The following is a 12,533-nucleotide window of genomic DNA, read 5'->3' as shown; positions in this document are numbered from 1 at the left end:
ATCATGCTGTGAATATACATGCAACTCACTCACCGACATTACATTTATAGATTGCTCGTCCACCCACCTCCTGTAGACAAAGTGATACCAAAAACAATCATGGCTATTTGGAAATGTATAGCTGTGTGTAACTCACAGAGGACATCACCCACTTACATGGCACCCGTCACTCAGTCTTCTAGTGTTTTAATGTACTTTTCCTTTTTTTTGAAGAATACAAACAAGTGAAATCTTCTGCTCACAAGAGAAACCGAAAAAAAGTATAACTTTTTGCTCACTGCACATTTTGCCCAATTTTGCTTGAAATGTTGAAAAAAGTTGTGTGTATGTGTGTGTGTGTATATATATATATATATATATATATATATATATATATATATATATATATATATATGTATATTATGCAATGTATGATCATATGCTGGAACTAAACCGCCATTATTTTTGCCTAGTTGAGGTGTCTTTAAATAAAACTATTACATTCTTTGAGACTTGCAATTGCTGTTTAGTGAATGAACGAGTGAGCTGCTAGATCTTGTATGTTATATATGTGTGTGTAAACACAGAATATATATATATATATATATATTAGATAAATGTAATTTTTTTTCTTTTAATATGGAATTGATATATGGGATAGACGGGATAGCAATCACGTCCTATGTTTAAAATGTACATCAAAATTAAGTTCCTTTAATGCATTAGTAGTCAAGGAACCTCATTGACCAACCACTGCTTCACAAACAGTCACTGTCAAATGTTTGAGGGAATTACTAACGCAATCAACAAACTACCACAAGCCTAACTATCTTTTGACAATGATAAATGTAAAACATCATATACACTGAACAAAATTATAAACGCAACACTTTTGTTTTTGCCCCACTTTTTATGAGCTGAACTCTGACTTTTTCTATGTACACAAAATGCCTATTGCTCTCAAATATTGTTCACAAATCTGTCTAAATCTGTGTTAGTGAGAACTTCTCCTTTGCCGAGATAATCCATCCACCTCACAGGTGTGGCATATCAAGATGCTGATTAGACAGCATTATTATTGCAAAGGTGTGCTTTAGGTTGGCCACAATAAAAGGCCACTCTAAAGGAATGTCCACCAGAGCTGTTGCCCGTGAATTGAATGCTCATTTCTCTACCATAAACCGTCCCCAAAGGTGTTTAGAGAACTTGGCAGTACATCCAACTGGCCTCACAACCGCAGACCACATGTAACCACAGCAGCCCAGGACCTCCACATCCAGCATCTTCACCTCCAAGATTATCTGAGACCAGCCTCCCGGACAGCTGCTGCAACAATCTGTTTACATAACCAAAGAATTTCTGCACAAACTGTCAGAAACCATCTCAGGGAAGCTCATCTGCATGCTAGTTGTCCTCATCGGGGTCTCGACCTGACTGCAGTTCCTCGTCGTAACCAACTTGAGTCAGCAGATGCTCACATTCGATGGCGCCTGGCACTTTGGAGAGGTTTCCTCTTTACGGATGAATCCCGGTTTTCACTGTACAGGGCAGATGGCAGACAGCGTGTAAGGCGTTGTGTGGGTGAGTGGTTTGCTGGTGTCAATGTTGTGGATCAAGTGGCAGTGGGGTTATGGACAACGAACACAGGTGCATTTTATTGATGGCATTTTGAGATACCGTAACGAGATCCTGAGGCCCATTGTTGTGCCATTCATCCACGACCATCACCTCATATTGCAGCATGATAATGCACAGCCCCATGTTGCAAAGATCTGTACACAATTACTTGAAGCTCCCAGTTCTTGCATGGCCAGCATACTCATCTAACATGTTTCCCATTGAGCATGTTTGGGATGCTCTGGATCAGCGTATACGACAGCGTGTTCCAGGTCCTGCCAATATCCAGCAACTTCGCACAGCCATTGAGTGGACCAACATTCCACAGGCCAAAATCAACAACCTGATCAACTATATGCGAAGGAGATGTGTTGCACTGCTTGAGGCAAATGGTGGTCACACCAGATACTGACTGGTTTTTGGACCCTGGCCGACCCCCCAATACAGTAAACTGCCCATTTTAGAGGGGCATTTTATTGTGGCCATTCTGAGGTACACATGTGCAATAATCCTGCTGTCTAATAAGCCTCTTGATATGCCACACCCGTGAGGTGGATGGATTATCTCGGCCAAGGAGAAGTGCTCACTAACACTGATTTGTGAATAATATTTGAGAGAAATAGGCCTTTTGTGTACATAGAAAAAGTCTTAGATCTTTGAGTTCAGCTCATGAAAAATGGGGGCAAAAACAAAAGTGTTGCGTTTATAATTTTGTCCAGTGTATGTGCAAAAACACATCTGTAATTTGGGCTTTCTATTTTTTTATTTTTTGTTATTTAGTTTTGCTTTAAATATTTCACGAGTTTCTATTTTATTGACAGTTGCATACGTAGGAAACTACATGAGAAAAAAAAAATTAGAATTATAGGTCATTTTGTTGCAGTAAGTGAAAAGTGCAATTTATTTGACGTGTTTCTAATTTTGATGGGAAATTTTAAACCATTCCCAATCAGCACCTTATCAGCAGGGTCATGAACCAATTTATTCCACAAGATATGCATTAAGCGAAAAACCATTAACAGGAAAACACTAACAAAAGAATAAGATTCAAAGTAGAAATTTTAATGTTTTATTAATTTATGCAGGTGCAACCTCAGCTGGTACTATTGCTTTAATCTTAGCTCTCCACTGGATGCATTTTTTTTTGTTGGTTTGTTGGTTATCAGACCAGCCCTGTATCTAATCGTCCTACCCCAAGCAAGATCTAAAAGGGTACTTAGATATATCCATGATTTTGAAATTAAACTCACCAGCTTTGGAATGAAGGTGGCTCACAACCAGTGAGCCAATACCTACCTTTCAGTTGAAAAAGCTATTAAAAAACTGACAAAGTGTAAATTCAGGATAGCAATCTCCAAATCTACAATTTAATAATCCAACACCCATGCCAGATTAACCTGTCTCCACATTTATAGCAGTTACCAGGGGCGATTTAAATTACATCATGCCACGAGGAAGGCCACCTACAGTAGGCAATATCTGTGTGGCCAAAGCTACTACCTATAGAATGGTGTTTCAAGACTGTATTTCAAATACAAGTATTAACCCTGTTATATATTGTATGAATTATATTATTTATTTCTGCTTTAATATGTATAGCTTTATCTTTATGTAAAATATAACACCATATAGAAATTCAATGTTATTGTAGATAAATTCATAATTTCCTGTAAGAATTTATGAAAATAATGACAACGTAACAGAAATTCAGATATCCCTAGACACGGTTGAAATTCATTTGTTAAAAGGAAATCGGAATTCAAATTCTTGTGCGCAGTGTGATCAAAAGTCCATTTATTCAAAATAACCTTCTCTTCAATTTTGTACTCATCTCGTACGTTTCTTCTGTATTTTAAGTTGCCAACAATACATTCAACACTTTTAAAATGTCACATTCGTTTCCATCACAAAATGTGATGGACAAATTTCAGTTTATACAGAAACCAACTAAGCGTGAAAACACATGTAATGCAAGCATCTCGTTAAGATTCCTTGCCTAAACATTCCGACCCACGGGCAAAAAAAATATGCACCTATCCCAGAGGGGAGAAGAATAGCTCATTAGAAGCTGAAATGATTTAACTAATTGTATCAAATTGCTTTAAATTGTGTGAGCACAATTTTACTACTGAGTTAAGCCTTGTGTAAAACATTTTTTTTAGAAGGGAAGGAACACTTTAGAGATTTTCTGATGTGTGATTTCTTTGAAATGTATAGACCTACGCTGGGCATGTAACTTAGTGACTGACCCTTGCAAGTGATTACCTTCTTTTCAATTCAGACCTCTCATGCAGTCTAAATACCTCCTGTGAAAACATGTTTTTACTATGGTAATATGCTTTCAAAGGCTGACTTTGCAGGGTGGTGATTTATTTCCTTTTCCCTTTATAAATTCATTGTCTCTATTCTTCGTTCATTGATAGAAACCATATGAAGTAATATTAAAAAAATCAAATAAAAAAATCTAAGGCAGACTTTTATTTCAGATATTTTTTTTATTTATTTTAAAGTATGAAGTATAACAAGCAAACTATTAAAAACCTACATACCTCAAATCAGCACAGTTATTTACTGAGAAGAAAAGGTATATTTACATCCCAATCTCTTATTTCCTAGTAATAATTCATGGATTGTTTTTGTTGATGGTCAACCCCTAACATTTTAACATGTTAAAATGCCTAAAGATCATGGGGTACGGGCTTCACCAGAGACCTGGGGCTGGAGAAGCAAAGTGCTCAGGATGGGGGGGCGAATCCCTGGCAGTTATACACGGTACCACTATACATAAGCCTCTCGCAGAACAACCATTGCTTGTCTTTTTGTATATATTTTTTTCTTCTTTTTTTCCATGGATACGGCAGCCCACTAACCTGTCTTTGGTCTCACACCATCTGCTAATGACAACCGGCCGTATTTTACATTACAATGCCTGCTGATGCTGTTATAGTGTCGTTTGCATCTCGGATGTTTATTTATATTTTTATGTGCTCATGATAGGGAAGTGAAATTTCACCGTCTCTGTCATTCACTCCGGTTTCATCTTGTTCCGCTAAAAAGAGGCATATTTCACCCCGCATGGTTTATGAGTCTGACATCAGCTAAAGTGATATTCTGTAAGCTTGCCTTTTGTAAACCATACCATATTGCCTATCTGTAGGTGTCACTACTATAATCTATACACCCGTTCGACCTCTACCTCTTTCGACAATATGATTTTCTTACTGCTTGTTATGCCCAGTATCTTAGGAGCAACTTGGTGAATATATGCCCTTAGACCAAGAGTTGCTGCATTACTCTTCGCCTACCTCTGTTAGCCTTTACTTAATCTGTCATATGCGCCTAAGTGCCTAAGTTACTACCAACATGTCAACTGGCACTCAGGATTAGATGCTCATGCAGCAGCAATGCGTTTATTGTGCAATAATTAATACATAAGAGAGGTTGTAAATCCGTATTCAAATATATCTTGTTATGCTTTGATGTGTTCTAATCGCATGTTCCTGCATTCTGTAACACTCTTAACCTCAATAAAATGCAGATTGACCAAAAATAAATAAATAAATTATACATTCACACGCACATTTACATTGTGCAAGCTCCGAGCTACATATAAATGCCCATACTGTGTGCAGAGATTGATTGAGAAGCTTCACTTGAGGTGTTACTTAGTTCTACATAGCATTGGATGGATGGAAAATATGCAGAATAAGTCTTCTGTTGGCAAGATCTTATAGGAACCAGCACTGTTGTCCTAATATATCCTGAACCCAGTTCTATTGAATTGCGTTTTTTCATATGAGAAGGGTTCAGTTAGATGAAGAGCAATTAAGGCTATGCAATGCTAAGGGTGGTGGTGTCAGGTTATTGCTCTCCAGTCACTGTTTCTTCCAACTTTTCCCCCTTGTTCTTCTCATTCCGTTTTATCTTTTGAAGTCCACTCCATCCCTCTCTTTAGTCCTTTCTCAGCCCGTGATGCTGTAATCAACCCCCATCCTGACTTTTCTCTACTCTTCCTCGACCAATTTTCTGCTTGGCTTCCTTACTTACTCTCCTCTGATAATGCTTTCCTTATCCTTGGTGACATCAATATACATATCCCTTGGAGCTTTTCAATTCTTTGCGTCCCGTAACGTCATTGAGGAGGAGTTGCTTCCCCCACCACTGGTCCAATCCAATGCGTCTCATAGAGAAGCATTGAGGACCTGATGCACATGCACTTTGAGGACCACGCGCGCATCCAACACTTCTCATAGGAATGCATTGAATTCAATGTTCTCCTATGAGCTGCAAAGTCTTGTGACCATGTTTTTCTTGTCCAGTGCAGCACAAGCTCCTCTTGTGGTTGTCTGGAAGACAACCACTAGAGGTGTGTTTAATAGCGCAATGGAAATATTGCAGATTCCACAAAACTGCAATGTTTTATATTGCGGGGTTAAAATACATGGCCATTGTGGACAGACCACTTCATTAACATGATCTTTGTGCCCAGACCACTTCATTGTTCCCAGACCTCTTCATTAACTCTGGGTGATTTTAGTGTCCTTTAAATTCTGCTGCCCCTAAAACCAATTTACTAGATGTAAAAAAAAAAAAGTGAATTATACAATCAGTATAAGGTATTTTTAAACATTTTATGCTTTCTTTTATCTCCTGATTGCAAAGCATTTTCGCTGAACAGAGTTTCATATCAATCGATTGTGGGCACCATCAGAAAATACATGAGTAAACAGTTTGTTTTATATGTTTTAGGAAATGCCTGAGAGGTGGAAAAACCTGAAAAAAATTGCATTTATAGTAAAGCATGAAGTGTCTCCTTTGCAGTCCAATGAACTATCCGTTATCAGAAGGAAATGTGTCGTTTTCGAGGTGAGATCGGTTCTGTTCTCTGAAGCAAGTGATTTTTCTCTTTTTTTTTTTTTTGTTCTGATAACAAACCAGAGTCGAGCTTCACTGAACTGAGAAATTGTAAACTCTCAGGAAAAAAAGGGTGTCTAAAGATAACAATTCAATGTTTCTTGGTAATGTACTCTGGATGAATCTGATAATTTAAAGCCCACTTCACTAAAATGCTAGTGAGGCCTCTGTCTCTTTTTATCTTCAATTATGTCTAATCTCTTTCCCATTCAAACACTGTGCAACTGTTGTCAGATCAAATATAGATTTGAAATGTTTTTATTCTGTCCACGCATATTACCTGCAACTGCAAGTTCTCTGTGATTTAAATATAATTAGTTTGGAAGTGGGTTTAAAATCAAATTGTGCTAAAAGGGAATAGATTTACAAGATGCTGCGTTTTTAATGAATGGCGCCAAAGAAAATTTACGGTATCATTGTTTATGGATCTTGTGAGCCTCTTCTCATTGATGTATTTTTTTTATTCCAGGTTAAGCAAAATGAATTCCAAAGTCGATTTAAAAAGGAAAACATTTTCAGATTCGATGCAGATGATCCGTTCAAGAATCTTGATAAGGTAGATTGTGTTGTTTTCATTTGCAAAATAGTGAACAAAGTTTATGCACTTGCATTTCTTTCATTACATGGTTTTTCCAGACAAAACAAAAGGGGATATGCTGAAATATAAGCAAGAAAGGTAAAATTACTTTTAGGAAAAAAATCTCCGGTTTGGCTATTTCTGCCTATTTATCCCTTCTTCAATTCAGCAGAATTCCTGATTTAATAAATACATTTGCAATCTGGCCACTGAGTTTCTTGTAAGTTTTAATTAAATACTATTTGCTTTAAATGCTTTGGAACTAGTGATGTCCCGAACGGTTCGCTGGCGAATAGTTCCTGGCAAACATAGCATGTTCGCGTTCGCCACGGATGGCGAACATATGCGATGTTCGGTCTGCCCCCTATCCGTCATCATTGAGTAAACTTCGACCCTGTACCTCACAGTCAGCAGACACATTCCAGCAGGGGTCAAGTCCTGGGTAAAAAAGTGCAGGAACTCACCCAAGACCCACTCCCCGCCCCCTTCCCCCCGCCCCCCCTCACACCACAAAAAAATGATACGCTTGTATGCAGGGGCTGAGTAAGGGCACGGGGCTGAGGAGGGGGACAGGAGCTGAGGCAGAGGGACAGGAGCTTAGGAGGGGTGGGGGGCATGGGCTGAGGAAGGGGACATGGGCTGAGGTAAGGGATGGGGGCTGAGGAAAGGGACAGGAACTGAGGGGCTGAGGAAAGGGACAGGAACTGAGGGGCTGAGGAAAGGGACAGGAACTGAGGGGCTGAGGAAAGGGACAGGAACTGAGGGGCTGAGGAGGGGGACAGGGGCTGACGAAGGGGGCAGGGGCTGAGGAGGGGGGCATGGGCTGAGAAGAGGGATAGGGGCTGAGGAAGGGGGACAGGGGCTGAGGAAGGGGGACAGGGGCTGAGGAAGGGGGACAGGGGCTGAGGAAAAGGGACAGGGGCTGAGGAAGAGGGACAGGGGCTGAGGAAGAGGGACAGGGGCTGAGGAAGAGGGACAGGGGCTGAGGAAGAGGGACAGGGGCTGAGGAGGGGGACAGGGGCTGAGGAGGGGGGCAGGGGCTGAGGAGGGGGACAGGGGCTGAGGAGGGGGACAGGGGCTGATGCTCGTATGCAGGGGCTGAGTAAGAGCACTGGGCTGAGTAAGGTGGACAGGGGCTGAGTAAGGTGGACAGGGGCTGAGTAAGGTGGACAGGGGCTGAGGAGGGGGACAGGGGCTGAGGAGGGGGACATGGGCTAAGTAAGGTGACAGTGCTGTGGAAAAGGGACAGGAGCTTAGGAGGAGGGGGGGCATGGGTTGAGGAAGGGGCCATGGGCTGAGTAAGGTGGCAGGGCTGAGGAAGAGGGACAGGAGCTTAGGAGGAGGGGGGCATGGGCTGAGGAAGGGGCCATGGGCTGAGGAAGGGGACAGAAGCTGAGGAGGGGGACAGAGGCTGAGGAGGGGCGCAGGGGCTGATGAAGGGAGCAGGGGCTGAGTAAGAAGACAGGGACTGAGGAGGGAGACAGGGACTGAGTAAGGGGACAGGGCTTGAGGAGGGGGGCAGAGACTGAGGAAAGGGACAGGGACTGAGGAGGGGGGCAAGGACTGAGGAGGGAGACAGGGCTTGAGGAGGGGGGAAGGGACTGAGGAGGGAGACAGGGACTGAGTAAGGGGACAGGGCTTGAGGAGGGGGGCAGGGACTGAGGAGGGGGCAGAGACTGAGGAGGGGGGCAGGCACTGAGTAAGGGGACATGACTTGAGATGGGGGGCATGGACTGAGGAAAGGGACAGGGACTGAGGAGGGGGACAGGGACTGAGGAGGGAGACAGGGACTGAGGAGGGAGACAGGGACTGAGGAGGGAGACAGGGACTGAGGAGGGAGACAGGGACTGAGGAGGGAGACAGGGCCTTAAATAGGGGGACAGGGACTCGAGAAAGAGACTTAGGAGGGGGACAGGGACTGAGGAGGGAGACAGGGACTGAGGAGGGGGGCAGGAACTGAGATGGGGGGACAGGGAATGAGGAGGGGGGACAGGGAATGAGGAGGGGGGCAGGAACTGAGATGGGGGGGACAGGGAATGAGGAGGGGGGACAGGGCCTTAAATATGGGGACAGGGACTGAGGAGGGGGGACAGGGACTGAGGAGGGGGGACAGGGCCTTAAATAGGGGGACAGGGACTGAGGAGGGGGGACAGGGCCTTAAATAGGGGGACAGGGACTGAGGAGGGGGACAGGGACAGGCCTGACGAAGGGGGACAGGGCCTTAAATAGGGGGACAGGCCTGAGGAGGGGGACAGGGACTGGGGAAAGGGACTAAGGAGGGGGGCAGGAACTGAGGAGGGAGGCAGGGACTGGGGAAAGGGATAAAAAAAAACAAAAAACCCTAAAGTGCCTTCCCCCCTCCCTGAGGCTTACCTTGGGCCAGGAGGGGTGGGACAGGATCTGGAACCTGCAGCCTGCAGTCTGTGGAGTAAGCCGGCCTCTCCTGATGATGTCAGGGGGAGGGGGCGTGACTTCCTCTGCTCCCCAGCGGTCCTGTGAGAAGAGCAGAGAAAGTCACGCCCCCTCCTACTGACATCATTAGGAGAGGCCGGACGACTCCACTGACTGCAGGGGGAGAGGTGAGTTTAAAAGTCAGTCAGAGGCAGGGGATTCGGATTTGTGCTCCCCCTGCTCTGGCAGCCGCTTGTGTCAGCCCTGGGTCCTGCAGGATTAGTAATGGGAACGGCGTTCCTGCTGTGGAAAAAGTGCAGGAACGCCGTTCCCACGCGTTCCTGCAGGACTCGAGCCCTGCATTCCAGTCAATCAGCAGCAGACCCTCCCACCTCCTAGACAGCATACAATTTAGATTAATTCTGAAGCTGCATGTGTTTATTATACATTATCCTCCCATAGCCAGTAACCTGTGTTTATTATAAATTATCCCCCCATAGCCAGTAACCTGTGCTTCTTATACATTATCCCCCCCTGGCCAGTAACCTGTGTTTATTATACATCCCCCTCCCCCATAGCCAGTAACCTGTGTTTATTATACATTATCCCTCCCATAGCCAGTAACCTGTCTTTATTATACATTATCCCTCCCATAGCCAGTAACCTGTGTTTATTATACATTATCCCCCCATAGCCAGTAACCTGTGTTTATTATACATTATCCCACCCATAGCCAGTAACCTGTGTTTATTATACATTATCCCCCCATAGCCAGTAACCTGTGTTTATTATACATTATCCTCCCATAGCCAGTAACCTGTGCTTATTATACATTATCCCCCCATAGCCAGTAACCTGTGTTTATTATACATTATCCCCCCCATAGCCAGTAACCTGTGTTTATTATACATTATCCCCCATAGTCATTTATCGTTGGACCTAGGCAGCATGAAGTCTTAGGCCGGCCCAGAGAGTGAGTGAGTGAGTGAGTGAATAATATAATATATATGTTCAGAAACATATTAGTAATATATGTAAATCGGGTTCATGCAAAGAGGGTGAAAAGGTATTAAAGAAAAACACTCTTATTGCATCAAATTTACAAAGCCAAACTTTTAAAAGCTTTCCTCATTTCTTTCTCGGGATGAGGAATATATCGGTTGTAGACTGAGGATTTCCATCTGCCCAATCTTTTAAAAATATGCTGGAGTGTCAGTGTTGAAGGAGACCGAAGCTGCCCCTATTCTAAATGAAAGACCCGAGACATGGATACAACCCAATCTTAGGAGTAGTGTTCTGATGTAGAAGATTAATTTAGCCGTAGTCAGAGGGATTCAGTTAGCGTAGTGGTGAAATGTGTGTGGCATGACTGAGTGTGGGTAAGTAAGAGTCAAGTATTTTAACTGGGCACTAGTTCTAGGTGGGATAAAGTGGTATAGCGGATGGATGAGTAGTTTGGTTCGTTTTAGAGGTTTGTAGAGAAAGTATATAGTGATCATGATTTTTAGTGATAGTTGTGTACAGTAAATCAGAGAGGGCTCAGAATATCGAACCATCGATCGGTAACCTGGATGAAGTAGGGGGTCTATCTGTTTTATTAAATACGCGGTAATATGCTTTTAATGGGATAGGACGTTAGGAAAGGTGTGTGATTGGTATAAGTGGTTGTGGCTGTATTTACCTTATCCTGGGACCGATCTGGCTCCTAAGCTTGAGCTGCGCATGGCTGGATCACTCCTGCCTCCACACGAGCCGCATGCGGCTTGATCTCCTCTTCTGACTTAGCCGCGTGCACTGACCGCAGTGATCGGTCACGTGGCCCGCCTGGCACTAGGAGCACGGCTCGAGTCACGAGCTCGCTCTTAAAGGGGCAGTGTGGTGCCAAAAGTCGATTTAGGCTCCCATTAGCCCACGTCATTCCAGCACCCCCACACACGAACGTTTTGGGGGCGTAGGCATGACGTGAGCCAATCAAATGTTAAAGGATATTTAAACTTCCCTAGCCCTATCCACTTTGTCCTATCGTGGTTTTTGTGTCAGTACCCTTTAGTGCGTTCCTTGATCTATTTTGTTTATTTTGGTATTGACCATGGCTTTGTTCTTGACTCTGAATTTATCGTTAACCCTTTCCTGTCTTGTTTGCCCGTGTGACTGATTACCATCTACCTGACTCTGGCTTGTTCTCGTTTTCGTAGTCTCTCTGTTACCATGACCTCGTCTCGTTTCTGATTACGCTTTATCTCTGTCTGACATTTAGTCTGGCCATTCTAAGTCCAGGTAATAAGTTATATCCTAGTCTTGTCCCTTGCTATCCTAAACTCTGCGTGTTGGGGTATTACATCATGACATTATGATAGGACCATGGGCCCTGCAGGTTTAGGACAGCAAATGGCCTCCTATGAGGCAAGATTTTAAGAAAAGGATCACCGTATGGACCAGATTGCCCAGGCCCATCAGACACTTTTGTCCAGAAATGCTTGTTAGGCCCCTGAGACACTGGTATGCGTACCATCTCAACCCGTACCTCCCATTCCAGATGCATCTATCCTGACTAGAGATGTCCCGAATAGTTCGCTGGCGAATAGTTACTGGCGAACATAGCTTGTTCGCGTTCGCCACGGAAGGCGAACATATGCGATGTTCGGTCCGCCCCCTATTCATCATCATTGAGTAAACCTTGACCCTGTACCTCACAGTCAGCAGACACATTCCAGCCAATCAGCAGCAGACCCTCCCTGCCAGACCCTCCCACCTCCTGGACAGCATCCATTTTAGATTCATTCGGAAGCTGCATTCTTTTTTCTTTGTATTATTTTTTTTTTTTTTTTTTTTTAGACAGAAGTGTGTTATATTTGAGCATGCTACGCTGAACGTGCGTATATCATGGCTAGTTGCACTGAGGGTATGAGTATATAGCAGTGCATTGTTGTGAAAGATGGCTGTCATGTTTAGGGTGTAGCTTGCACGTTATCAATTGTGTATTTATATCAGCAGCTCCACCACTAGTTATAAATCAAGTGTGAGTCGCCCCATGAGATGAGACTAGTGAATTACA

The 12,533-nt window shown here is 43.6% G+C and overlaps 1 protein-coding gene across 1 annotated transcript in view; it reads left to right on the top strand.

Moving 5' to 3' along the window:
* LOC134571235 (dynein axonemal heavy chain 11-like) overlaps positions 1-12,533 on the top strand; it is a 260,314-nt gene that overhangs the window by 46,966 nt on the left and 200,815 nt on the right. The window contains exons 18-19 of the mRNA XM_063429407.1: positions 6,346-6,462; positions 6,980-7,066. Of these exons, the coding sequence (XP_063285477.1) occupies positions 6,346-6,462; positions 6,980-7,066 (204 nt within the window). The remainder of the gene's footprint in view (positions 1-6,345; positions 6,463-6,979; positions 7,067-12,533) is intronic.

Source organism: Pelobates fuscus, chromosome 8 (genome assembly GCF_036172605.1).
Source record: "Pelobates fuscus isolate aPelFus1 chromosome 8, aPelFus1.pri, whole genome shotgun sequence".
NCBI lineage: Eukaryota > Metazoa > Chordata > Amphibia > Anura > Pelobatidae > Pelobates > Pelobates fuscus.
The sequence above is the reverse complement of the archived record's forward strand: the minus strand, read 5'-3'. Positions and strand labels throughout refer to the sequence as shown.